Source organism: Macaca mulatta, chromosome 20 (genome assembly GCF_049350105.2).
Source record: "Macaca mulatta isolate MMU2019108-1 chromosome 20, T2T-MMU8v2.0, whole genome shotgun sequence".
Lineage (NCBI taxonomy): Eukaryota > Metazoa > Chordata > Mammalia > Primates > Cercopithecidae > Macaca > Macaca mulatta.
In genome coordinates, this window is record NC_133425.1 from 28868958 (window position 1) to 28896954 (window position 27997).

Genomic DNA, 27997 nt, shown 5'->3' on the forward strand with positions numbered 1-27997 from the left:
CCTTTTGCTTTTTTAATGGAATGCTGTGGTTGCAACGAGCATTTTCCAGTTGGCCACAGCTCACGCCCACTTTGTTTTATTCCAGTTCTACCCATTTATTTTATCCAAAAGGGTCCTGGAGGCACTGAGTTCGCAGCTCCTGGGACCCACTCCTCAATTCTGCTCTATCAGGCCCCAATGCCTGCCTGGATCCCACGTTTTCCCTTCCGGTTCCCAGATCACCCCTGGGCTCAACTTTCCTCCCTTGATGCCCAGTGGTGCCCCTGGTCCCGTGGGGCTTCAGTTTCCCCAGTTCAGGCATGAGAAGCTGGGGTTCACCTGAGCGTGTCCATGTTTCCCCAGGAGGAAGGACAGGAGCAGGCAGGGTGGAGCTGGGATCAGAGGGAACGGGGCAGCCACAGGTGGCACCTCTGGGCTGTGTCCTGTTGTAGCAGGATGAGCTGCAGACAAAACTTATCAGGCACCAGATTAAAGAAGGAAGAGGTTTACTCGGCTGGGAACATTGGCAGACTTGCGTCTTAATAACCGAGCTCCCTGAAAAAGAAATACTTGGCCTTTTTAAAGGTTTACAACTCTAAGGGGTCCACGTGAAAGGGTCATGATATTTTGAGCAAGTGTGGGGAGTGTGACTGGGGTCTACACGCATCAGTTAACAGAACAGAAAGTTTTGGAATGCTTTTTCCTACAACGTCTGGAATTTACAGATAACACAAGTAGTTTAAGTCAGGGGTTGATATTATTATTGTTACTTTTTTTTAACTACCAGGGCCGGGTGGTGGCGCCAGGGTCTTCTGGCTATTTATCTTACTTCTGTATTTTTTTTTTTTCTAACATTTTGCTTTCTTTCTTTCCTCCTGTCTTGTAAACTAGGCAAGGTTGGGGGAGGAGGGCAGCAGGAGGAGTAGTGGTCTCCTTCCTTACTGTGGGACTGGCCCCTTTTGTTTAGGGTATCACCAAAGGCAGCATCCGGGTCAGCCCAGCATCTCTGCCCAGCGAACCTCCGTCTGCTGTGCATTCAGAGCCGGGTCATGCTGGTGTTTGGTTCAGGTTGGGTGCATGAAGGGTGCAGGATGGTCTGTCTGGGGCTTTTGCCTGCCTTTCTTCCTTTCTTTCCAACCTTCCTTTCCCTCCCTCCCTCCCTCTCTCTCTCTTTCTTTCTTTTTTGGAGACAGAGTGTTACTCTATCACCCAGGCTGGAGTGCAGTGGCACCATCAGCTCACTGCAACCTCCACCTCCTGCGTTCAAGCGATTCTCCTGCCTCAGCTTCCTAAGTAGCTGGGATTACAGGCACATGCCACCATACCCAGCTAATTTTTCTATTTTTGGTAGAGATGGGGTTTCACCATGTTGGCCAGGCTGGTCTCAAACTCCTGACCTCAAGTGATCTGCCCACCTCAGCCTCCCAAAGCGCTGGGATTACAAGCATGAGCCATAGTGCCTGGTTGTCGCAGGTAACTTCTGACATTTACTGACCCCTCACTATGTGCTCATATCACCACAGAACCCCATGTGGTTGATCCTTTATTAGACCCATTTTACAGATTAGGAAACTGAGATGAGCAGAGGTGAAGTCAGCCCTGCCGGGTCACAGGAGCAGCAGGTGGCAGAGCCAGAGTTGGGCTCAAGCTAATGCCAAGTGTGCCCCATTGGCCACTGACCCTAAAGATGTGTGACCAGGGCCGGGCGTGGTGGCTTACGCCTATAATCCCAGCACTTTGGGAGGCCGAGGCGGGCGGATCACGAGGTCAGGAGATCGACACCTTCCTGGCTAACACGATGAAACCCCGTCTCTACCGAAAATACAAAAAATTAGCCGGGCGTGGTGGTGGACGCCTGTAGTCCCAGCTACTCCGGAGGCTGAGGCAGAAGAATGGCGTGAACCCGGGAGGCGGAGCTTGCAGTGAGCCGAGATCGCGCCACTGCACTCCAGCCTGAGCGACAGAGCGAGACTCCGTCTCAAAAAAAAAAAAAAGAGAGAGAGAGATGTGTGATCCGGAGGGTCCATGGCTGGTGTCATCCTCTTCCGGTTTAGGACCAGTGGATTTTGGGCACTGGGGCCGCCTCTTTGGCAAACAGCTTGAGGGAGAAATCAAGGGCTGGGGCCGCCTGGGTCAGCATCCCCATGGAGATGACGTCTATGTGCGGCCCGCAGAACTGAGGGAGGTTGTCCAGGGTGATGCCCCCGCTGGCTTCCACCGCCACACTTGGGAACTGGGCCTTCAGCACGGCAGCCGTGGGGTGCAGCTCCTGCGGGACACAAGCGGAGGGGAGGTGAGAGCCCACCACAGACCCCTCCCCGGAGGCAGAGCCCACCTCACCTTCGGCTTGAAGTTGTCCAGCAGGACAAGGTCGGCACCCGCCTCAGCCGCCTGCACGGCCTCCTGCAGGCTGCTGCATTCCACCTCCACCTTCAGAGCGAAGTCGGCTGCCTGCCGGGCCGCCCGCACCGCCTGCTGGGCAGCCGGGAGGACAAGGGTGAGTACTGGGCCCAGTGCCTGGCGCTGGGGCGCAGGGAGCCGGGAGGGCGAGGGTGAGGATAGGGCCCAGCACTGAAGCTGGGGCCCAGGGAGCCAGGACTGGCATTTGAAAAGCTCCGGATGGACCATGAGTTTGGGGTTAATAAGGAAACCAGACGTTGGGTTGGGTTTGTTTTGTTTTGTTTTGTTTTTGAGACAGGGTCTCATTCTGTCGCCCAGGCTGGAGTGCAGTGGTGCAATCATAGCTCACAGCAGCCTCCACCTCCTGGGATCAAGTGATTCTCCCACCTCAGCCTTCCGAGTAGCTGGGACTACAGGTGCGTCCACGACACCCAGCTAATTTTTGTTATTTTTAGTAGAGACGAGGTTTCACCATGGTGGCCAGGATGGTCTCTAACTCATGACCTCGTGATCCGCCCGCCTCAGCCTCCCAAAGTGCTGGGATTACAGGCATGAGCCACCGAGTGGCTGGGACTACAGGGGCTTGCCCACAAACATGGCTAAATTTTTCATTTTTTGTAGAGACAGAATCTTGCTATATGGCCCAGTCTGGTCTCAAACTCCTGGCCTCAAGTAATCCCCCCACCTGGGCCCCCCAAAGTGCTGGGATTACAGGCATGAGCCACTGAGCCAGGATGTTTTATTGTAGACTAAAATGACCACTTTTGTGGGTCAAAAAGCGGATGAATATCAGCAATATTTGGCATTTGGACCTGAGTTCAATTTGACTCAGAATATTAAAATTAGAAGGGGTCTTTTTTTTTTTTTTTTTTTTTTTTTTGAGACGGAGTCTCACGCAGTTGCCCAGGCTGGAGTGCAGTGGCGCGATCTCGGCTCACTGCAAGCTCCGCCTCCCGGGTTCCCGCCATTCTCCTGCCTCAGCCTCCTGAGTAGCTGGGACTACAGGCGCCCGCCACCGCGCCCGGCTAATTTTTTGTATTTTTAGTAGAGACGGGGTTTCACTGTGGTCTCGATCTCCTGACCTTGTGATCCGCCCGCCTCGGCCTCCCAAAGTGCTGGGATTACAGGCTTGAGCCACCGCGCCCGGCTAGAAGGGGTCTTTAAGGACATTTCACAGATGGGAAATTAGGTGCAGAGGGCTAGAGAGATGGGCTCAAGGCTGTGGTGCCAGTGACACTGGCTTCCCTCGGGTTGTCCTTTGTTCTCGAACATTACACCACGCAGCAGCAGAACAAAGATAAAGAGTCAATTCCAAAACCACGTGCGGTGGCTTATACCTATAATCCCAGCACTTTGGGAGGCCAAGGTGGGAGGATCTTTTGGGTCCTGAAGTTTGAGACCAGCCTGGGCAACACAGTGAGACCCCATCTCTTAAAAAAAAAAAAAAAAAAGGCAGCTGGGCACAGTGGCTCAGGCCTGTAATTCCAGCACTTTGGGAGGCCAAGGCGGGTGGATCACCTGAGGTCAGGAGTTTGAGACACGCCTGGCCAACATGCTGAAACTCTGTCTCTACAAAAAAATACAAAAATTAGCTGGGCGTGGTGGCGGGTGCCTGTAATCCCAGCTACTCGGGAGGCTGAGGCAGGAGAATTGCTTGAACCCGGGAGGTGGAGGTTGCAGTGAGCTGAGATTGTGTCACTTCACTCCAGCCTGGGTAAAACAGTGAGACTCCATCTCAAAAAAGAAAAAGCAAAAATTAGCCAGTGGGGTGGAGCATTCCTGTATATCCAGCTACTGGAGAGACTGAGGCCCCATCTCCAGAAAAAGAAAAGCAAGCCCAGCTCCCCATTTAGCTTAGCTGGATGAGCTCAACTGAGCCCAGCTCAGATGGAGGAGCTGAGGTGGGAAGAGTCTTGTGTTGCTGACTCCAGGCCATGGCTGTTCACCAGGTCATGGCTGGAGGCTCTGGGGAGGGTGTGCTGAGGGTGAGGTTGGACCAGGGACAGGCAGGACCAGCACCTTCTCCACACCACCGGCGGCCACCACATGGTTGTCCTTCACCATCACCAGTCCTCCCAGGTCGTAGCGGTGTGAGGCGGCCCCGCCCACCAGGAGCCCGTACTTCTCCACCAGCCGGAAGCCTGGTGTGGTCTTCCTCGTGCCGGCCACGTGCCCAGTCCAGCCGGCCCCCCTGGCAGCCTCCACTGCAGCGGCGGCAGCACTGGCAATGCCACTGCAGCGGGCCAGCGTGTTGAGGGCCACCCGTTCCCCCAGCAGCAGGCTGTGGGCAGGGCCCCGGACCTCAGCCACTCTGGCCACCGGCACCAGCTTCGATCCCTCAGGGAGGAACCAGGAGACTTGGCAGTTGAGTTGGGTAAAGATGGCATCGAAAAAAGGCCGCCCTGCCAGTACCCCAGGGGATTTGGCCCACAGCACCGCCTGCGAGGGGCCTGCCCCGCTGACCAAGGCTGCGTAGTTGAGCCCTGGGCAGTCCTCTCGGAGCCAGCTGTCCACCAGGGCTGCCAGGGTGACGGGCGGCAGCAGCAGTGCCAGGCCTGGAGGGAAACAGAGAACAGCTGTTGAGTTTGGCTGTCTCTCCTGCTGTCAGGGATCATTGTCAAAATATTTAACAACCAGTGAAACTGGGCACTGGCCCATCAGCCTCAAGATCTAGGGGTTCCAGTGGAGGGGCTGCAGTGAGGAAAGGGGGTGTGGGGGGAAGGGGGGTTGTGGGGGTGAGGACTGGGGAGTGCTGTGGGCTGGACGAGGTCACTGGGCACCTAGTTAAATTTAAACTTCTGGGCCGGGCGCAGTGGCTCACGCCTGTAATCCCAGCACTTTGGGAGGCCGAGGCGGGCGGATCACGAGGTCAGGAGATCAAGACCATCCTGGCTAACATGGTGAAACCCCGTCTCTACTAAAAATACAAAAAAATTAGCCAGGCATGGTGGTGGGTGCCTATAGTCCCAGCTACTCAGGGGGCTGAGGTAGGAGAATGGTGTGAACCTGGGAGGCAGAGCTTGCAGTGAGCAGAGACTGTGCCACTGCACTCCAGCCGAGGTGACAGAGCAAGACCCCGTCTCAAAAAAAAAAAAAAAAAAAAAAAAAATTTTAAACTTCTGGTCAGGTGTGGTGGCTCATGCCTGTAATTCCAACACTTTGGGAAGCCGAGGCAGGCAGACCACTTGAGGTCAGGAGTTCGAGACCCACCTGGCCAACATAGTCTCTACTAAAAATACAAAAATTAGCCAGGCATAGAGGTGGGCACCTGTAATCCCATCATAGTTTGTTTATCCAATACTCACGAGTTGCAGCATTCAAATTCACTTTTTAAAAAAAATCAGTCTGGCCAGGAGCGGTGGCTCACACTTGTAATCCCAGCACTTTGGGAGGCCATGGCGGGCGGATCACCCAAGGTCAGGAGTTTGAGACCAGCCTGGCCAAAATGGTAAAACCCTGTCTCTACTAAAAATACAAAAATTAGCCAGGCGTGGTGGCAGGCGCCTGCAATCTCAGCTACTCGGGAGGCTGAGGCAAGAGAATTGCTTGAACCTGGAAAGCAGAGGTTGCAGTGAGCCGAGGTCACACCACTGCAATCCAGCCTGGGTGACAGAGCAAGACTCTATCTAAAAAATAATAATAATAAAAATAAAAAATAAATAAAATGAGGATGATGGGGCTGGGCACAGTGGCTCATGCTTGTAATCCCAACACTTTGGGAGGCTGAGGCAGGTGGATCACCTGAGGTCAGGAGTTCAAGACCAGTCTGGCCAACATGGCGAAAACCTGAAAAAAAATTAGCCGAGTGTAGTGGGGCATGCCTGTAACCCTAGCCACTGGGGAGGCTGAAGCAGGAGAATCACTTGAACACAGGAGGTAGAAGTTGAAATGAGCTGAGATCGTGCCACTGCACTCCAGCCTGGGGTGACAGAGCAAGACTCTGTCTCAAAAAAAAAAAAAAAAAGGATGATGATGGGAAGGTGGGGAATGTTACGGGTACAAAAAAAAAAAAAAAGAAAGAATGAATAAGACCTACTATTTGCTAGCACAACAGGGTGACTATAGTCAACAATAACTGTACATTTCAAAATAACTAAAAGAATGCAATTGGATTATAACAGAAAGGATAAATGCTTAAGGGGATGGACACCCCATTCTCCATGATGTAATTTTTTTTTTTGGAGACAGAATCTCACTCTTGTTGCCCAGCTGGAGTGCAATGGAGTGATCTCGGCTGGCTTCAACCTCAGCCTTCTGGATTCAAGCGATTCTCCTACCTCGGCCTCCCGAGTGGATGGGGTTACAGGCGCCTGCCACCACACCTGGCTAAAATTTGTATTTTTAGTAGAGACCAGGTTTCACCATGTTGGCCAGGCTGGTCTCGGACTCCTGACCTTGTGATTCGCCTGCCTCCGCCTCCCAAAGTGCTGGGATTACAGGTGTGAGCCACTGTGCCCGGCCTAACCTGATTTTTATTTATTTATTTATTTATTTATTTATTTGAGACAGTCTCGCTCTGTCGCCACTGTGGTGCCTGCAGTGGCCTGGCGACTGCAGAGGTGCAATCTCGGTGTGAGCCACCGTGCCTGGCCCATAATGTTATTGTCATGCATCGCATGCTTTATCAATACGCACCCGGCCGGGTGCGGTGGCTCAAGCCTGTAATCCCAGCACTTTGGGAGGCCGAGATGGGCGGATCACGAGGTCAAGATATCGAGACCATCCTGGCTAACACGGTGAAACCCCGTCTCTACTAAAAATACAAAAAACTAGCCGGGCGAGGTGGCAGGCGCCTGTAGTCCCAGCTACTCGGGAGGCTGAGGCAGGAGAATGGCGTAAACCCAGGAGGCGGAGCTTGCAGTGAGCTGAGATCCGGCCACTGCACTCCAGCCTGGGCGACAGAGCAAGACTCCGTCTCAAAAAAAAAAAAAAAAAAAATGCACCCCATAAATATATACACCTACTATATACCCACACTTTTTTGTTTTTTTTAAATAAGGGTGGTGGACGTGGGGAAGATCCCTTACGCCCTAGGCATAGCCCGTGATGGGCCCTGCATGGCTGTGGGCAGAGGCAAACCCAGGCGCGGTGCAACAGCGCCATCTATCTGCGGGGTGAAGACCTGCAGCCTCATGGGCCTTCACCATCCGTGGACTTGGCTTCCCCTTGAGGGGGACACAGAGGCAGCGAGGGTGTTTGATTTAGCGCGCACACACGTGCACGCACACGCACACGCACATACACGAGCACACAGCACACTTCTGCTCCAAGTAGAAGTGAAGGCCAGACATCCTGGCTTGGTCTGCTCTACGAAGCAGGCCCTCTCTTGTCTACTTCCCCAGAGCCAAGCTGCTGAGTCTCCACTCACCCCACCTCCCCTCCGAGCCACAAGCCTCCTAGACTGCACCGGGCTCTCCTTCGCCACGTTCTCTCCCACATCTGCCCCAGATGGCTCCTGCTCCTCCACTAAGAGCCAGCTGTACTGAGGCTGGGCGCTGTCTCTGTTGGTCACATCCAGCTACGGAAAAGGCCTGGGAGCAAACGGCAGGGAGTGAGAGCCTAATCCCCCACTCCCACTCCATTCAAACCAGGTGCAGTGCAGTGGCGCGATCACGACTCACTGCAGCCTCAACTGCCCAGGCTCAAGCAATCCTGTCGCCTCAGCTTCCTGGGGAAATGGCACTACAGGCGCACAGCAACCATGCCCGGCTAATTTTTTTATATGTTTTGTTGTAGAGATAGGGGTCTCACTATATTCCCCAGGCTGGTCTTGAACTCCCAGGCTCAAGCAATCCTTGCACCTCAGCCTCTCAAAGTCCTGAGATTACAGGAGTGCGCCACTGTGCCAATCTTGATTTTTTTTTTTTTGATCCGGAGTTTCACATTTTTGCCCAGGCTGGAGTGAAGTGGTGTGATCTCGGCTCACTGCAACCTCCATCTCCCGGATTCCAGCGATTCTTCTGCCTCAGCCTCCCAAATAGCTGGGATTACAGGCGCCCACCACCACGCCAGGCTGATTTTTGTATTTTTAGTAGAGACAGGGTTTTACCATTTTGGCCAGGCTGGTCCCAAACTCCTGACCTCAGGTGATCTGCCCGCCTCGGCCTCCCAAAGTGCTGGGATTACAGGCGTGAGCCACCACGCCTGGCCAGCCTGATTTTTTTTTTTTTCTTTTTTTCAGGCTGATTTTTTAAAAGTGAATTTGAATTCTGCAACTGGTAAGTATTGGGGAAACAACCTGTGATGCAGGCTGGGCACCATGGTTCACGCCTGTAATTCCAGCGCTTTGTGAGGCCAAGGTGGGTAGATCACAAGGTCAGGAGTTCAAGACCAGCCTGGTCAACATGGGGAAACCCCATCTCTATGAAAATACAAAAACTAGCCAGGCGTGGTGGCACGCGCCTGTAATCCCAGCTACTCGGGAAGCTGAGGCGGGATAATCGCTTGAATCAGGGAGGCGGAGGTTGCAGTGAGCTGAGATCATGCCACTGCACTCCAGCCTGGATGACAGAGTGATAATCCATCTCAAAAAAAGAAGAAACCTACTACTGATACACACAACAATAGGGACCTGTCTCAAATGTACCATTCTAACTAAAAGGAGCCAGATCCAAAAGGCCGTATGATCCCATTCATGCAGCATCCTGGGAAAGGCAAAACTGTAGGCACAGAGCAAATCAGTGTTACCTGGGGAGTGGGAGGAGTTGACCACTGAGATCTGGTGAGGTCGCAGAGAAAAAGGAACACTTATACACTGTTAGTGGGAGTGTAAATTAGTTAAACCATAGTGGAGGACAGTGCAGCAATTTCTCAAAGACCAAAAACCAGAAACACCATTCGACCCAGCAATCCCATTACTGGGTATATACCCAAAGTAAACCATTCTGTTATAAAGACACATCACAGCACTATTCACCATAGGAAAGATGTGATTCAACCTAAATGCCCATCAGTGGTAGACTGGATAAAGAAAGTGTGGTACACATACACCATGGAATACTATGCAGCCATAGAAAAGAATGAGATCACGTTCTTTGCAGGGACACGGATGGAGCTGGAGGCCATTATCCTTAGCAAACAAATGCAGGAACAGAAAACCAAATATCACATGTTCTCACTTATAAGTGGGAGCTAAATGATGAGAACACATGGACACATAGAGGGGAACAACACATACTGGGGCCTATCAGAGGGTGGAAGTTTGGAGGAGGGAGAGGATCAGGAAAAATAACTAATGGGTACTACACTTAATACCTGGGTGACTAAATAATGTGTACAACCCCCATGACATAAGTTTACCTATGTAATAAACCTGCACATGTATACCCCTGAACTTAAAAGTTAAATTTAAGGCTGGGCATGGTGGCTCACGCCTGTAATCCCAGCACTTTGGGAGGCCAAGGTGGGTTGATCACCTAAGGTCAGGAGTTTAAGACCAGCCTGTCCAACATGGCAAAACCCCGTCTCTACTAAAAACACAAAAATTAACTAGCCATGGTGGCAGGCACCTGTAATCCCAGCTACTTGGGAGACTGAGGCAGGAGAATCGCTTGAACCCAGGAGGCAGAGGTTGCAGTGACCTGAGATTGCGCCATTGCAATCCATCCTGGGTGACAGAGCGAGATTCGGTCTCAAAAAAAAAGTTAAATTTAAAAACAAACAAAAAGGCTGGGTGCAGTGGCTCATGCCTGTAATTCCAGCACTTTGGAAGACTGAGGCAGGCGGATCACCTGAGGTCAGGAGTTTTAGATCAGCCTGACCAATATGATGAAACCCTGTCTCTACTAAAAATTCAAAAATCAGCTGGGCATGGTGGCATGTGCCTGTGATCCCAGCTACTCGGGAGGCTGAGACAGGAGAATCGCTTGAACCCAGGAGGCAGAGGTTGCGGTGAACTGAGATTGCACCATTGCACTCCAGCCTGGCCAACAAGAGCGAAACTCAATCTCAAAAAAAAAAAAAAGAATAAAAACAAACAAAAAATTAGCCTGAGGTCAGGAGTTCCAGACCAGCCTGTCCAACATGGCAAAACCCTGTCCCTACTGAAAACACAAAAATTAGCTGGGTGTGGTGGCAGATGCCTGTAATCCCAGCTCCTCGGGAGGCCGAGGCACGAGAACTGCTTGAACCTGGGAGGCAGAGTTTGCAGTGAGCCGAAATAGCGCCACTGTACTCCAGCCTGGACGACAGAGTGAGACTCTGTCTCAAATAAATAAATAAATAAAGTAAGTTTGATGGGCTCACTCGGAGAGGTTCTGTTTATAGCCAAACCTCACTCAGGTTCCCTCAGCTCTTTTCCAGTTAGGCCTTGGACTTCCGTGTTTACCTCTGCATTGTCCAATTTTAACAAGAATCCTGCTAAGTCAGCTTAGCCAGTCCTTCATCCTGCACATCTGATTGCCCCTTGAACCCTGATGGGGGTCTTCATCCTCCACCCTCCCCCAGGCGCTGTCTGACCACCTTGGCCTGCCTTCATCAAGAATCCCTTTAGGTTGTTCTTGCCGGAATCCCCCCAGCCCCCAGTGCTTTCTTGTGGTAATGTCCCATCCACTGTCCCCCACTCTGCTCGTTGGCTATAACCCCCATGGTGTACTCAGAGTTCAGCCCAGTTCTGATCTAAGGTCACTCTTCCCCTGTAGTAATAGTCTGGAATGCAATATGTTTTAGTTATTTTAACAACTGTCTAGTTCTGGTTTTCTTTGATCACTCTCCTGCTGAAAACTGACCTTTCACGGTTTCAGTTCCAGTTCTCTTGACTTTTTTCTTTCTTTTTGAGACAGAGTGGAGTGCAGTGGTACAATCATGGCTCACTGCAGCCTGGGCTCATGTGGTCGTCTCACCTCAGCCTCCTGAGTACCTGCTCCACGATGCCAAGGTAATTTTTTTTTTTTTTTTTTTTTTGTAGAGACAGGGTCTCAAACTCCTGGCCTTTTAAACATTTTTTTCTTTTTCTTTTTCTAGAGACAGAGTCTCACTTTGCTGCCCAGGCTGGAGTGCAGTGGCATTCGATGGAAAAGGGATGGAGCCCTGAGCTTTGGCAGTAACTGTAGACTCACTGCAGCCTCCGCCTCCTGGGTTCTCCTGCCTCAGCCTCCTGAGTAGCCGGGATTACAGGCACGTGCCACCATGCCTGGCCAATTTTCGTATTTTAGTACAGATAGCATTTCACCATATTGGCCAGGCTGGTCTTGAGCTCCTGGCCTCAAGTGATCCACCCACCTCGGCCTCCCAAAGTGCTGGGATTATAGGCGTGAGCCACCATGCCCAGCCTCCAACTCCTGGCCTTGTCTTCCTCCCGCCCTGGCCTCCCAGAGTGCTGGGATTAACAGACATGAGCCTCCACACCTGGCAACTTCTTTCCATTTTTCACTGATTCTCTGACACATCCTCATCAGCACCTGCACTGTGCGGGGTGTTAATAATTGCTAGGCATGAAGGCAACAGCGTGGGCAGCTCTTTCTCTTACCTGTCAGGCCTTAGCCTATGCTGTTGCAGGACTGTACCTCGGCCTGGAAGTCCCTTCTCTTGTCCCCAATCTCCCCCTTCAGTTCTTATTCCACTTGCAGGTCTTCCCTTAAACATCACTTCCTCAGCAGGGGCCTCACAGACACCCCACTCCCCATATTAGATCCTGGTCCCTCTCTGCTTCCTGTTCTTCCCCCATTATCACAGTCTACAGCTGTTTCCTCTCGATGGGCAAAGACTATGTCTGGCCATTGAGTTTTCTACTATATTCAAGTGCTTCGCATACTGAACCATACAACCATTGCTGCTTTTATTGGTCAAAATGGCCAAATACTGGCAATTTTATATTGTTTAGCTTCATAGTATGCGAGCTAGGATACTTACCTATCAGAGAGGTCGCATAGCACAGTGAATCAGAGCCCAGGCTCTGGGACCGCACACCTCAGGTCCAGCCCTGGCTCTGCCACTTGTCACTAAGTGATTGTGGACCAGAGACTCAACCCTCGGGGGCCTTGGGCTCCTCATCTGATAGGGATGACAATAATGACCTCCTCATGCTGTTATAAAAACAAGAAAGTGGCCAGGGGCAGTGGCTCATGCCTGCAATCTCAGCACTTTGAGAGGCCAAGGTGGGTAGATCACGAGGTCAGGAGTTCAAGACCAACCTGGCCAAAATGGTGAAACCTCATCTCTACTAAAAATACAAAAAAAAAAAAAAAAAATTAGTCGAGCGCCTGTAATCCCAGCTACTAGGGAGGCTGAGGCAGAAAATTGCTTGAACTTGGGAGGTGGAGGTTGCAGTGAGCCAAGATTGTGCCACTGCACTCCAGCCTGGGCGACACAGCGAGACTCTGTCTCAGAAACAAAAAACAAAAGACTTTTTTTTTTTTTTTTTTTTTTTTGAGACGGAGTCTCGCTCTGTCGCCCGGGCTAGAGTGCAGTGGCCGGATCTCAGCTCACTGCAAGCTCCGCCTCCCGGGTTTACGCCATTCTCCTGCCTCAGCCTCCCGAATAGCTGGGACTACAGGCGCCCGCCATCTCGCCCGGCTAGTTTTTTGTATTTTTTTTAGTAGAGACGGGGTTTCACCGTGTTAGCCAGGATGGTCTCGATCTCCTGACCTCATGATCCGCCCGCCTCGGCCTCCCAGAGTGCTGGGATTACAGGCTTGAGCCACCGCGCCCGGCCAAAACAAAAGACTTTATACTTGAAAGCCCTTAGGAACACTGTCTAGCACAGGGTAGGCGTGTTCGCTAAGAAATGAAACGTTTCTCAAGTGTGGTGGACTCACAGAATAAATGACTAGGTGTCTCTGAGGACGGGTGAGTGATGTTTGCCAGGCAGAGGTGTGGGGTGGGGCCGACAGTTGGGGCTGAGAAAACTGATCTGTTCACCCACAGACAGTGGCGGGATGGGGGCAGCGTGAGATTCACAGGTGACATGGTGGGAGAGGAGGCCACAGGGAGAAAAAACTAAACTATTTAGCTGAGGAATTTGCCAGATTGCAGGAGCCATCATAAAATTTCATTTTATTGGCCAGACACAGTGACTCATGCCTGTAATCCCAGCACTTTGGGAGGCCGAGGTGGGCTGATCACCTGAGGTCAGGAGTTCGAGTCCAGCCTGACCAACATGGTGAAACCCCGTCTCTACTAAAAATACAAAATTAGCCGGGCATGGTGACACATGCCTGTAATCCCAACTACTCAGGAGGCTGAGGCAGGAGAATCGGTTGAACCCGGGAGGCGGAGGTTGCAGTGAGCTGAGATCCCACCATTGTATTCCAGCCTAGGCAACAAGAGCGAAACTCCATCTCAAAAAAAATTTTTTTTCATTTTATTTTATTATTTTTAAGTAGAGATGGGGGGATCTCGCTATGTTGCCCAAGCTGGTCTTGAACTCCTGGGCTCAAGCAGTCCTCCCACTTCGACCTCCCAAAGTGCTGGGATTACAAGTGTGATCCACCATGCCTGACCCATCACAGAATTTTAAAAGAGATTATAGTTTTACTCCAGAAAGGTCACTTCAGCCACCAACTGGAGACAGATTGGGAGGCAAAAGAAGGCTGAGGTAGTCTTGGCCAGACAAAAAGTATCTCTAAATTAAACATTTTTTAATCGAAAAAATAAAGAAAGTTTCAAAGACTCTTAAAACATATACTAACCAATCACAAAGTATAGATTCTACTTAGACCCTAATTCAAACAAACCAAAAGCAAATTAGGCTATTTATGAAACCACTGGAATCTGGACATTGGCTGAATGTTTGATAACACCACGGAAATTTTTAGAGTTTAGTTTTGACAACAGTATTGTGGTTGTAGTAAAAAGAAAAAGTCTTTATCTTTTAGGAAAAAAACATGCTGAGGCTGGGCACAGTGACTCACGCCTGTAATCCCAGCACTTTGGGAGGCCAAGGCACGTGGATCACCTGAGGTGAGGAGTTCAAGACCACCCTGGCCAACATGGCAAAATCCCATCTCTACTAAAAAAAAAAAAAAAAAAAAAAGTAAAGAAATTAGCTGGACATGGTGGTGGGCACCTGTAATTCCAGCTACTTGGGAAAGTGAGGCAGGAGAATCGCTTGAACCTAGGAGGCAGAGGTTGCAGTGAGCCAAGATCACGCCATTGCATTCCAGTCTGGGCGACAAGAGCGAAACTCCATCTCAAAAAAAAAAAAAAGAAGAAGAAAAACACGCTGAGATGTTCACATATGAAAAGATTTGAGCCAGGCACAGCGGCTCATGGCTGTAATCCCAACACTTTGGGAGGCTGAGGTAGGAGGATCGCTTGAGGCTGGGAGTTTGAGACCAGCCTGGTCAACACAGCAAGACCCCATCTCTAAAAAAAAAAAAAAAAATTAAATTAGCCAGGTGTGGTGGCACACGCCTGTAGTCCCAGCTACTCCACAGGCTGAGGCAGGAGGATCACTTGAGCCCAGAAGTTGGAGGCTACAAACAGTGAGCTATGATCATGTTACTGCACACCAACCAGCCTGGGCGACAGAACAGGACCCCATCTAAAAAACAAAAGAGGCTGGGCGCAGTGGCTCACACCTGTAATCCCAGCACTTTGGGAGGCCAAGGTGGGGTGGATCACCTGAGGTCAGGAGATCGAGACCAGCCTGGCCAACATGGTGAAAAATATACATTGTGAAAAATATACATGGTGAAAAATCTACTAAAAAAATACAAAAATTAGCCGGGTGTGGTGGTGTGGGCCTATAATCCCAGCTACTGGGGAGGCTGAGGTGAAAGAATCACTTGAATTGAGGTTGCAGTGAGCCAAGATTGTGCCACTGCACTCCAGCCTGGGTGACAGAGCGAGACTCTGTCTACAAACAAACAAACAAACAAACAAAGAGTTCGAGAACTGGTTTGCTTTAAGATAATACTGGAAGGTAGAGGGAGGGAGGGTGAGACTGGGCTAGCCACACATTGATGCTTTTTGAGGTTGGTGGTGGTTTCGTGGGGGTTCACCATGCTTTTCTATCTACTTTCGTGTATGTTTGAAATTCTCTATAATAAAAAGTGAGAAAAATAAGGAAAGGAGAGAGAGGGTCCCCACTTGAGACTGGGTCATGGAACGTTATTTTAGGGTGATGTACATTTAAAAACCAACAGTGTTTCTTTTCTGTATATTCACTCAACACAGAACGCTTCTGCGACCAGTGGTGTGGCATTTCTTTTCCCACATCAACCAATTCTCCAACAGTAGCTGCGTGTCCTACAATTCACTTCAACTGTGACCATAACCAGAGTTAGTGCAGACTTCATAGCAAAAGGACTCAGTCCCACAAGACTGTCCCCCACTTCAGACGTCAGCCTCAAGTAGTAAGAGATTCCCAGGCTACCCACAACTGCTGTGTGACTTGGCTACAAATCAGACATTCCCATGACTCCTGCTTGTATTTGATCTTTACTAAAGCAGTGATTCCAGGAAAACAGTTTACTTACTATTGCTGGTGTATTACAACACTTTTTTTTGTTTGTTTCGTATTGTTTTGTTTTTTATTTATTTATTTATTTTTGAGACGGAGTCTCACTCTGTTGCCCAAGCCGGAGTGCAGTGGCGCTATCTCAGCTCACTGCAACCTCTGCTACCCAGGTTCAAGCGATTCTCCTGCCTCAGTCTCCCAAGTAGCTGGGATTACAAGCACACGCCACCACACCTAGCTAATTTTTGTATTTTTAGTAGCAATGGGGCTTCACCACGTTGGCTAGGCTGGTCTCGAACTCCTGACCTCAAGTGATCCACCCGCCTCTGCCTCCTGAAGTGTTGAGATTACAGGCGTGAGCCACCGCGCCCAGCTTGTTTTGCTTTTTGGACAGTGTCTTTCTATGTTGCTCAGCTGGAGTGCAGTGGATATTCACAGGCTCGAGGATAGCACACTACAGGAGCACTCTTGAGCTCCTGGGCTCAAGTGATCCTCCTGCCTCAGCCTCCTGAGTAACTGGGACTATAGGTGCGCTGCCACACCTGGTTTACAAAGGCATTGTCAAATGACACAAATGAACAGCCAGCTGGAAGAAATGCATAGGGCAGGGTATGGGGGAAGGGGCTTCCATGCCCTCTCCTGGGTACCACCCTCCTCCTGGCACCTTTATCTGTCCTATAACACAGGAGCTCTCCTAACATCTTATTTCAGGGATTTCTATGGAGGTGTCATGTCACAGGCATGATAGTTAAATCAATCTCTAGCCCCTCTCCCCTTCCCAGAAGATGAAGGATACTGCTGAGGGTTCCAAACTTTTAATCATTGCAGTAGTATCTCTCTGGTGACTGGCCCCCTTCCAGAGGCCCACCAAGAATCATCTCATTGGAACAAAAGACCCTCTGATCAACCAGAAATTCCAAGGGATTAGGAGCTCTGTCAGGAACTTGGGTCAAAGATCAAGTATTAGGCCCAGTGTGGTGGCTTACATCTGTATCCCAGCACTTTGGGAGGCTGGGGAGAGGGAGTCGCTTGAGGCCAGGAGTTCAAGACCAGCCTGGCAACATGGCAAGACTCTATCACTATGTACATTTTATTTTGTTTTATTTTATTTTTTGAGATGGAGTTTTTGTTCTTGTTGCCCAGGCTGGAGTGCAATGGCGCAGTCTCAGCTCACTGCAACCTCCGCCTCCCAGGTTCAAGTGATTCTCCTGCCTTAGCCTCCCAAGTAGTTGGGATTACAAGCACCCGCCACCACGCTCGGCTAATTTTTGTATCTTTAGTAGAGACGGGGTTTCTTTCTTTTTTTTTTTTTTTTGAGACGGAGTCTCGCTCTGTCGCCCAAACTGGAGTGCAGTGGCCGGATCTAAGCTCACTGCAAGCTCCGCCTCCCGGGTTTACGCCATTCTCCTGCCTCAGCCTCCCGAGTAGCTGGAACTACAGGCGCCCGCCACCGCGCCCGGCTAGTTTTTTGTATTTTTTAGTAGAGATGGGGTTTCACCGGGTTAGCCAGGATGGTCTCGATCTCCTGACCTCGTGATCCGCCCGTCTCGGCCTCCCAAAGTGCTGGGATTACAGGCTTGAGCCACCGCGCCGGGCCGAGACGGGGTTTCACCATGTTGGCCAGGGTGGTCTCAGACTCCTGACCTCAGGTGACCCTCCCCCCTCGGCCTCCCAAAGTGTTGGGATCACAGGTGTGAGCCACCGTACCTAGCCAACTACATAAATTTCAAAAATTAGGCATCATGGTGGCTGACGGCAGTAATCCCAGCACTTTGGGAGGCCGAGGCAGGCAGAACACTCGAGCACAGCAATTCAAGACCAGCCTGAGCAACATAACAAAACCCCTTATCTACAGAAAAATTAGCCGGGTACAGTGGCACACACCTGTAGTCCCAGCTACTCAGGAGGCTGATGTGGGAGGATCCCTTGAGCCCAGGAGTTTGAGACTGCAGAGAGCCGTGATCACACCACTGCACCCCAGCCTGGATAGCAAAGTGAGATCCTGTCTCAATTTAAAAAAGCCAACAACAGCCGGGCACGGTGGCTCACACCTGTAATCCCAGCACTTTAGGAGGCCAAGGCGGGTGGATCACCTGAGGTCAGGAGTTCAAGAGCAGCCTCAACTTGGAGAAAGCCTGTCTCTACTAAAAATACAAAATTAGCCAGGCATGATAGTGCATGCCTGTAATCCCAGCTACTCGGGAGGCTGAGGCAGGAGAATTGCTTGAACCTGGGAGGCAGAGGTTGTGGTGAGCCGAGATCACGCCACTGCACTCCAGCCTGGGCAACAAGAGCAAAACTCTGTCTCAACAACAATAACAACAACAGCAACAACAACAACAAAAACAAAGATCAAATATTAGAACAAAGGATTCTCCTTGCCCCTCTATTGTTCAGGAAATTCCAAGGATTCCAGGAGCTCTATGCCAGGAACCAAGGATAAAGAGTAAAATACATATTTCTTATTATAAATCATAACACCATTGGGTAGGGCAGTGGTTCTCAACCTCTGCTGCACAATGGAATCATATGGGGGAGCTCCAGGCCCCATCCCTAGAGATTCTGATATAATTGGTCTGAAATATGGCAAAATAATTCTGATTTGTAAAAGAATTGAGAGCTTCTGAGCCACAGGAAGAAAATAATAGCTACCATGCATTGGTGCCTACTGCGTGCCTGGCGCTTCTCATACCTCCTCCCAAACCTCACCTACAGGGCCTCAAGGTGGATGCCGTTTGTATTTATAGGTGGAAAACCAAGACCGGGCATGGTGGCTCACGCTTGTAATCCCAGCACTTTGGGAGGTCGAGGCGGGTGGATCACTTGAGGTCAGGAGTTCGAGACCAGCCTGGTCAACATGGTAAAACCCCATCTCTACTAAAAATACAAACAAACAAACAAACAAAAATCTGGCCAGGCGCAGTGGCGCACGCCTGTAATCCCAGCTACTCAGGAGGCTGAGGTAGGAGAATTCCTTGAACCTAGGAGGTAGAAGTTCCAGTGAGCCGAGATTACGCCATTGCACTCCAGCATGGGCGACAGAGCAAGACTCCATCTCAAAAAATAAAATAAAATTAAAATAAATTAAAAATATAGGTGGAGAACCATGGCTCAGAAACATAAAGAGGAATTATCTAAAGAATAGAGCTAGAAAATGATGCAGCTAAACAATGGTAAGTATGAGCCCAGGTCCTCCCTTTCCATAGCTGGGTACTGTAGAACATCACAGCTGCTGGCGGGGCACGGTGGCTCATGCCTGTAATCTCGGCACTTTGGGAGGGCGAGGTGGGTGATCACTTGAGGTCAGAAGTTCGAGACCAGCCTGGCCAACATGATGAAACCCCATCTCTACAGAAAAACACAAAAATTAGCCAGGCATGGTGGTACACGCAGCCTGGGCAACAGAGCGAGACTCCATCTCAAAAAAAAAAAAAAAAGAAAAAGAACATCATAGCTCCTGAGGCCAGACATGGGGGCTCATGCCTGCAGTCCTAGCACTTTGGGAGGCTGAAGCAGGAGGATCACTTGAGCCCAGGAGCTGAACACCAGCCTGGCAAACATGACAAGATCCTTATCTAAAAAAAAAATATATATATATATATGTATTATATATATATTAGCCGGGCGTGGTGGCATGCACCTGTGGTACCACCTACTCGGGAGGCTGAGGCGGGAGGATTGTTAGAGCCCAGAAGGTTGATGCTGCAGCAAATCGTGATTGTGCCACTGCACTCCAGTTTGGGCAACAGAGGGAGATGCAGTCTAAAAAAAGAATAATCAAATACATAAAATTAAAATTTAAAAGATTAGCCAGGCATGACGGCATGCAGTTGTAGTCCCAGCTACTCTTGGGAGGCTGAGGCAGAAGGATCACTTGAGTCTAGGAGGTTGAGGCTACAGTGAGCCCGGATCGCACCACTGCACTCTAGCCTGGGCAACAGAGTGAGACTCTGTCTCAAAAAAAAAAAAAAAAAAAAAAGAACCTCAAAGCTGCTTCCATGTGCAGGGGTTCCCCTCTTTCCCCCTTCTTGGAGCTCAGTCTTTCTGACTGTCTAATAGAGAGGGGAACAGTTACACATTCCATGTTCTATTTGTGAAAAATAAATAAACACATCTGGGTGTTTTTTTTTTTTTAAGGCCCTGACTCTCTCATGCATTTCCAACAAGAGGAATTCCTGTGGGGAGCTTTGAAAATACGGGGCTCCCCTAATTAGCAGCTGTTACTGAAAGGCACTTCAGAGAGGGGAAGCCGCTTTTACAGCTGGCAAGGAGAGAGTTGGCCCATCAGAGAAATGCTAGGCAGGCTGCCCTGTGCATGGAGGAGGCAGCTGCACCCTCCCTGTCCAGCAGCCTCCTAGCCTTGTGGCTGGACATGTAAAAGGTCTCCCAAGATGCCTGGACTTCAGAGATTAGAGTTTTATTCTGTGGGATGTAACCTTGATCCCTCAAGGCGATCCCTTCTTAATGGGTTGTCCAGAGTTAATAAAACTCTAATAAAATTGGCATATTTAAGGCTGGGCACAGTGGCTCATGCCTGTAATCCCAGCACTTGGGGAGGCCAAGGTGGGCAGATCGCTTGAGATCAGGAGCTTGAGACCAGCCTGACCAACATAGTGAAACTCTCTCTCTACTAAAAATACAAAAATTAGCCAGGTGTGGTAGCGGGCACCTGTAATCCCAGCTATTTGGGAGGCTGAGGCAGGAGAACTGCTTGAACCCAGGAGGAGGAGGTTGCAGTGAGTTGAGCCTAGGTGACAGAGCAAGACTTCATCTCAAAGAAAAAAAAAATTGGATCTCTGCTCAGAGGGGATCAGGGTGTCTTGGGATATTATTTGCCATCTTCTCTCTTTTCAAATCATGTAAAGATACAGATTACTGAAAACTCTGGCATAATAGATAAAGATTTTCCCCCCTCTGGCACTGTTGCTGTTCTATTCTGGATTGTTTACTGATTTTTTGTTGTTGTTGTTGTTTACTGTTTTTTGTTTTTGTTTTGTTTTTAGAGACAAGGTCTCGTTCTGTCGCCCAGGCTGGAATGCAGTGGTGCGATCACGGCTCACTGCAGCCTCAACCTCTTGGACTCAAACGATCCTCCTGCATCAGCCTCCCGAGCAGCTGGGACCACAGATGCATGCCATCATGCTCAGCTCTTTATCGTGTTTCTATGCTACACCTAACCTACAGGCTGGGTGACTCCAGCAAGGCGCTAACCTGCCTGAGTGTCAGTTTCTTTTTTTTTTTTTTCTTTTTTTTTTTTGAGACGGAGTCTTGCTCTGTCGCCCAGGCTGGAGTGCAGTGGCCGGATCTCAGCTCACTGCAAGCTCCGCCTCCCGGGTTCACGCCATTCTCCTGCCTCAGCCTCCCAAGTAGCTGGGACTACAGGCGCCCGCCACCTCGCCCGGCTATATTTTTGTATCTTTTTTAGTAGAGACGGGGTTTCACCGTGTTAACCAGGATGGTCTCGATCTCCTGACCTCGTGATCCGCCCGTCTCGGCCTCCCAAAGTGCTGGAATTACAGGCTTGAGCCACCGCGCCCGGCAGAGTGTCAGTTTCACATGGAAATTCCAGGGCTGCTGGGAAGACCAAAAGAGGCAATTCACATAAAGCGCCTGAGTCAGTGCCTGGCCAGAAGCCTCAACCCAGGGGTCTGACTCTGGGGGCTCTGTTCTTCCATCTGTTCATTTGTTGACTCATTTGGCAAACACCAGGTGGAGACAGAGGCTGGTCAGCACCTCAGGTCCTGGATAAATGTCCTTTTCCCCTCCGTTCACTCCCTGGAGAAGAGAAGTGACCTCCAAATATGGCCAAATGTGACCGCCCTGCACACATATGGTAGAATGAGCCACAGAGTCTGAGTATGGATAAGAGAAGCCAGAAAGCCTGGTTCTGAGAATGGGCTGGAATTGACAGGAGAGGACGGCTCGCCAGGCAGAGAGAATAGAGAGAGCACAGGTCAGGCAGCAGAGGCACAGGGTATATGCAGGTGATGGTGCCCAGTCTTGGGCATGGGGAAAGAAGGCCGCGTCATAGGATGGGGCCAGACTGAGCAGGCCGTGGTTGAGAGGAAGAGTTAGGCTTCTCTCACTAGGCCATGGGAAGTCACTACAAAATTTCTATCAGAAGTCACACGATCAAAATGAACTGAGCTGGTCCAGTGGCTCGCGTCTGTAATCCCAGTGCTTCAGAAGGCCAAGTCAGGAGGATTGCTTGAGCCCAGGAGTTCCAGACCAGCCTGGGCAACATAGAAAGACCCCATCTCTACAAAGAATTTTTTAAAAATAGCTGGGCATCGTGGGGGCACCCCTGTTAGTCCCAGCTTCTCAGGAGGCTGAGGCAGGAGGATCTCTTGAGCCCAGGAGTTGGAGGCTGCAGTGAGCTATGATCTTGCCACTGCACTCCAGCCTGGGCAACAGAGAAGGACCTTGTCTCTTTGGAAAAAAAAAAAAAAAAAAAAAAAACTTTGAAGTTTATTTGTTTATTTTATTTTAGTTTTTTTTTTTTTTTTTGAGACGGAGTCTTGCTCTGTCACCCAGGCTGGAGTGCAGTGGCCGGATCTCAGCTCACTGCAAGCTCCGCCTCCCGGGTTTACGCCATTCTCCTGCCTCAGCCTCCCGAGTAGCTGGGACTACAGGCGCCCGCCACCGCGCCCGGCTAGTTTTTTGTATTTTTAGTAGAGACGGGGTTTCACCGTGTTAGCCAGGATGGTCTGGATCTCCTGACCTCGTGATCCGCCCGCCTCAGCCTCCCAAAGTGCTGGGATTACAGGCTTGAGCCACCGCGCCCGGCCTTATTTTAGTTTTTTGAGATGGAGTCTTGCTCTGTTGCCCAAGCTGGAGTGCAATGACATAATCTTGGCTCACTGCAACCTCTGCCTCTGGGGTTCAAGTGATTCTCCTGCCTCAGCCTCTTGAGTAACTGGGACTATAGGCGTCCACCACCATGCCCGGCTAATTTTTGTATTTTTAGTAGAGACAGGGTTTCACCATGTTGGCCAGGCTGGTCTTGAACTCCTGACCTCAAGTAATCCGCCCACCTTGGCCTCCCAAAGTGTTGGGATTACAGGTGTGAACCACCACGGCCAGCCAACTTTGAAATTTAAACATTTAAACTGTGTCTGGAGTTCTTGATGGATATAAGATGGAAAGCTGCTGTGAGCCAGGGTGAAGTGTAGGAAGAGGCCACCTGGACTCCATACCCATAAGATGATGGGACTGACCCTGCTGCCCACACCTGGCCCCTGGTGGACCACTCTGCCTCTGCCCACTGGCCTCACCCGTCACTTCCCAGCCTCTGCCCCATACCCGGGCTTGTCTCTTCTCTCCTGGGTCCATGATCCCAGTGCCAACTCTCCTGGCCCAGCCCAGAGTTCCGCATCAGCTGTCATCACGTGCGTGAAGGCAGCAAGGAGAAGGAGGCTTCAAACAGGCTGCTCCCGCAGAGGGAGGAGGTGTGGAAACAAAGGAAGAGGGTCAGGCGTTGCCATGAAGGTAAGTCCAAGGAGTATGTGGGGACTCTTTGGATCCTGGGGTACAAGGGAGAGTGAATGGTCAAAGATGACCTTGAGGTTTCCAGTCTGAGTAGGAGGCTGGTGAGGCAGGAACAGAAATGGAGACATCAGGCTGGGCGCTGTGGCTCACGCCTATAATCCCAGCACTTTGGGAGGCCGAGGCGGGCAGATCACTTGAGGTCGGGAGTTTGAGACCAGCCTGGCCAACATGGTGAAACCCTATCTCTACTAAAAATACAAAAATTAGCCAGGCATGGTGGCACGCGCCTGTTATCCCAGGTACTTAGGAGGCTGAGGCAGGAAAATCACTTGAACCAGGGAAGCAGAGGTTGCAGTGAGCCAAGATTGTGCCATTGCACTCCAGCCTGGGTAACAGAGTAAGACTCTGTCTTAAAAAGAAAAATAAAAAGAAAGAAATGGAGATGTCAGAAGGAAAAGCTGGTGGCAAGCGAGGATTTTGAATGTGACACATCAGAGAGATGTCAGGTGGAAATGGACAGTCAGGGGTTTTAAAAACAGAACTGGAAACCAGGCACGGTGGCTCATGCCTGTAATTCAACATTTTGGGAGGCCAAGGCAGGTGGATCACGAGGTCAGGAGTTCGAGACCAGCCTGGCCAAGACGGTGAAACCCTGTCTCTACTAAAACTACAAAAAAATTAGCTGGGTGTGGTGGTGTGCACCTGCAATCTCAGCTACAGGAGGCTGAGGCAGGAGAATTGCTTGAACCTGGGAGGCAGAGGTTGCAGTGACCGAGATTATGCCACTGTACTCCAGCCTAGGCAACAGAGCTAGACTCCGTCTCAAAAGAAAACAAAACAGAACAGAACTAGAGCCTGGGGAGGGCTCAGAGCCGGAGAGATAAATGTGAGGAGCCAATAAAATCAATAGCAAAACCATTGCCAAGTGACAATTTTTTTTTTTTTTAAATACAGGGTCTCATTCTGTTACCCAGGCTACAGTGTGGTGGCACAAGCATGGCTCACAGCAGCCTCAACCTCCCAGGCTCAGGTGATCCTCCCACCTCAGCCACCCGAGTAGCTAGGACCACAGGCATGTGCCACCACGCCTGGCTTATTTTTGGATCTTTTTGTAGAGATGGAGTCTCACCATGTTTTCCAGGCTGGTCTCGAACTCCTAGGTTCAAGCAATTCTCCTGCCTCGACATCCCAAAGTCCTAGGATTACAGACGTGAGCCACTGAGCCTGGCTCACCAAGTGATTTTTGTCTGTCAGGTGGCAGACACATATCATCTCATTGAATCCTCACCACAATCCTATGGGAAGGCACACTCACACTTTTTCAATGAGGAAATCAAGGCACAGCAAAGCTAAGCATCTTGTCCAAGATCATAAAGCTAGCAGGTGGCAGAAATGGGACTGGGACCCAGGCATTTGACTCCAGGGTCATTTCTAAACTACACAGTGGGCCAGTCACAGTGGCTCATATCTATAATCCTAGCATTTTGGGAGGCCAAGGCAGGAGGATCGTTTGAGCCTGGCATTTCAAGAGGCTGAGGCGGGAGGATCACTTGAGCCCAGGAGTTCTAGATTGCAGTGATCCTGCCACTGCACTCCAGCCTGGGCCACAGAGTGAGACCCTGTCTCTAAAAAACAAAAACCCAACAGAAGAATTACATGGTGGGAAAGCCACAATGTGGGTATGTCATCCCTGAGCAACCCTGACATGTTCTTTTCTTTTTAGAGGCAGGATCTCACTATGTTACCCAGGCTGGTCTCAAACTCCTGGCCTGCCTCAAGGTATCCTCTTGCCTCAGCCTCCCAAAGCACTGGGATTACAAGCGTGAGCCACTGTGCCCAGCTTCCATCCTTGACTTTTTGAGGTTTTCATTTACTCTGTTAAGAATCTGGGCCGGGTGCAGTGGCTCACGCCTATAATCCCAGCACTTTGGGAGGCCGAGGCAGGCGGACCACAAGGTCAAGAGATCGAGACCATCCTGGCCAACATGGTGAAACCGTTTCTACTAAAAATACAAAAATTAGCTGGGTGTGGTGGCACGCACCTGTAGTCGCAGCTACTTGTGAGGCTGAGGCAGGAGAATCACTTGAACCCGGGAGGCGAACGTTGCAGTGAGCCAAGATCACGCCACTGCACTCCAGCCTGGCGACAGAGTGAGACTCCATCTCAAAAAAAAAAAAAAAAAAAAAGAATCTGGATCTGCTAGCCTGGCCAACATGGTGACGCCCCATCTCTATTAAAAATACAAAAATTAGCCAGGCATGGTGGTTTATGCCTGTAGTCCCAGCTACTCATGAGGCTGAGGCAGGAGAATCGCTTGAACCTGGGAGGTGAAGGTTGCAGCGAGCAGAGATCATGCCACTACAATCTAGCCTGGACGACAGGGCGAGACTGTCTCAAAAAAAAAAAATCTGGATCTGATGAAAATTATGGATCTCCTTCCCAGAAAAATGCATAACTGTGTTCTCACAAAGACACGCAATTTCACGTGCAAATTCTGGGGTTCATGAACTCCCCCAGAGCCCATCCATGATCCCTCAGTAAAGAATCCTGGCTCTGAAGGAATCAGGTCGAGACTCCTTGACATCTGCTAAGGTATTTAATCCTCATTACAACCCCGTGAGACCAGAGCCACCAACTCCATTGTCCAGATGTGGAAACTGGGGCTTCCAGATGTGGAAACTGGTGAAAACCAGAGTTTCCACCGCTGCTGAGTGGCAGTCAGGATTCACATCCAGGTTGGTATTGTCACAAAAGAAAAAGACACAATGGAGATTGGAATGTGTTTGGCATGCATCCTGCATGGGACCCCCGAGAGCTGGTTCCACAGTGGAGCCAGAGGGACCGGGTGTATGGTGCCAGCAGGCACCCCAAACGTGGAGGAGGGTCTAGGCACCCGTGCCTCCCATCCTCTGTCCTCCCCACAACCTTGTGATCAGGGAACTTTTTTTTTCTTTTTTTTCTTTTTTGAGATGGAGTCTCACTCTGTCACGCAGGCTGGAGTGCAGAGGCCCGATCTCTGTGCAACCTCCACGACTGGGGTTCAAGCAATTCTCCTGCCTCAGCCTCCCAAGTATCTGGGATTACAGGTGCACACCACCACACTCGGCTAATTTTTGTACTTTTAGTAGAGACGGGGTTTCTCCGTGTTGGCCAGGCTGGTCTCAAACTCCTGACCTCAAGTGCTCCACCCGCCTCAGCTTCCCAAAGTGCTGGGATTACAGGCGTGAGCCACTGTGCCCGACCAGAGCAGGGAACTATTATTGTCCTTTTACAGATGGAAGAAAATGAGGCTCTGAGAAGCCGGGACCCACCCACGGTCGCACAGCCCCATCCCTGGTGGAGCCTTCTGAGTGCAGAGCATGGCCCCCTGGGTTTGTGCTGGTGGAAGGGTTTATTGGGGGCCAGTTTAGTCAGCCACCCCTGTGTAGGACACCTATGGTGTTCCATAGAATGCTCTGGGCTGAAACACTCCCTTGATTCTTTGGAATGTGACCAGACATCCTGGTTCCTTGTAAAACCCACTCCCACCGGCTGCAGCCCGGTAAGTTCAAGATCATCTTAGTTGGCCTGGCATGGTGGCTCATGTCCCTAATCTCAGCACTTTGGGAGGCCGAGGTGGGTGGATCACGAGGTCAGGAGATTGAGACCATCCTGGCTAACACGGTGAAACCCCATCTCTACTAAAATACAAAAAATTAGCCGGTCATGGCGGCAGGTGCCTATCTCCCAGCAGGAGAATGGTGTGAACCCGGGAGGCGGAGCTTGCAGTGAGCCGAGATCACGCCACTGCTCTCCAGCCTGGGAGACAGCGAGACTCCGTCTCAAACAACAACAACAAAAAGATTATCTTAGTAGTTAGACATATGCTTTGAGCTTAAAGGAAATTCACATAAACCACCACTGCTATACATCTTCCAAATGACGCATGCACCCCCGCCTTCACTGTTTCACCCCGTACCATCTGCTTCTTAGATCAAAAGCTTGTACTCAATAAATTTTCAGGCAACCAGGGCTCTGCAGCCTTCACTTTAGCAACTGGCCCCCTGGACCTGCTTTAAATCTTAACTTGTCTTTTCTTATTCCTTTGTGGCCACTGAACTTCAGGTACCCGTGGCCAGGGGTTGGGCTGATTACCCCAACAGTTTGCATATAGCTCCTTCCATGCAGGGAATCACGGGACTCAAGCCCCCTCCCCCACCCGGCTACAGAAGGGACAGGACTTTGTCTCTGCTTCTCCCCAGCTACCAGCGAGAGCAGAAGTCCACGCTGCTCCCCCATCCAGCCTCCCACTTCCGGCCCCCACTGCCCCCAGGAGACGCCACCTCCTCCAGGCCGCCCTGCCCCCCTTTTCTAGGGCTTAAGCCCCTTCCTTCCCCAGAGCTCCTTGGGAACTCAACACAAGAGAAAGAAGAGTGAGAAGAGGCCTCTGGGGGTTGAGCGAGGCTGCAGGGACATGGGGTAGGTAAGGGAGTCGATGGCAGGACCAGAGGAGAGATGGCTCCAGAGGAGGTGATGAGGGGCTGAGACAAGCCAGGATGGGGGCAGGGGTAGGCAGTGGGGGGATGGGTGCAGGGACACCGCGGGGAGAGTGTCCCTTTACCTTCAGCGTCCATGGTGACTTGTAGCCGTCTGGGCTGGTGTATTGGCTGCTCAGGACCAGGGCTCCCAGAGGCCTCAGGCTGGGGGTGGGACTGTGGAGGAGGGGAGGGCCCATAGAACTGTCAGCCAGC

General features: G+C 50.7%; 2 protein-coding genes across 26 annotated transcripts in view; one reads left to right on the forward strand and one right to left on the reverse strand.

The window, feature by feature from the left end:
• Positions 1–27997, forward strand: part of ZNF48 (zinc finger protein 48) — a 242055-nt gene that overhangs the window by 107131 nt on the left and 106927 nt on the right. The window lies entirely within an intron of this gene.
• On the reverse strand, positions 3–27996 carry QPRT (quinolinate phosphoribosyltransferase). Of its 25 annotated transcripts, none has more exons than XR_013411646.1 (6): positions 27868–27996; positions 21253–21349; positions 4399–4934; positions 2320–2451; positions 1942–2248; positions 3–1193 (listed from the first exon to the last, which is right to left on the reverse strand). XR_013411646.1 is itself a non-coding variant. In XM_077985863.1 (6 exons), exons 1-5 carry the CDS (start codon positions 27979–27981, stop codon positions 2030–2032), a joined length of 1101 nt encoding a protein of 366 aa, XP_077841989.1. In that variant the 5' UTR covers positions 27982–27996; the 3' UTR covers positions 3–1193; positions 2010–2029. The 25 variants fall into 25 exon arrangements, 10 of the variants coding, with proteins under 10 accessions (XP_077841989.1, XP_077841987.1, XP_077841993.1 ...); XR_013411645.1 differs by having other exon boundaries at positions 1933–2248; XR_013411644.1 differs by having other exon boundaries at positions 21253–21352.

What these genes read in the sequence shown, in the direction of transcription:
- QPRT (XM_077985859.1), bottom strand. Translation starts at nt 27,981, where the DNA reads ATGGGCCCTCCCCTCCTCCACAGTCCCACCCCCAGCCTGAGGCCTCTG. An exon ending in AGTCACCATGGACGCTGAAG is followed by an intron (nt 25,430 to 27,867) that starts GTAAAGGGACAC and finishes TTTTTTTTTGAG; the next exon opens with ATGGAGTCTCACTCTGTCGC. An exon ending in CCGCCGGTGGTGTGGAGAAG is followed by an intron (nt 2,455 to 4,398) that starts GTGCTGGTCCTG and finishes CCGGCTGCCCAG; the next exon opens with CAGGCGGTGCGGGCGGCCCG.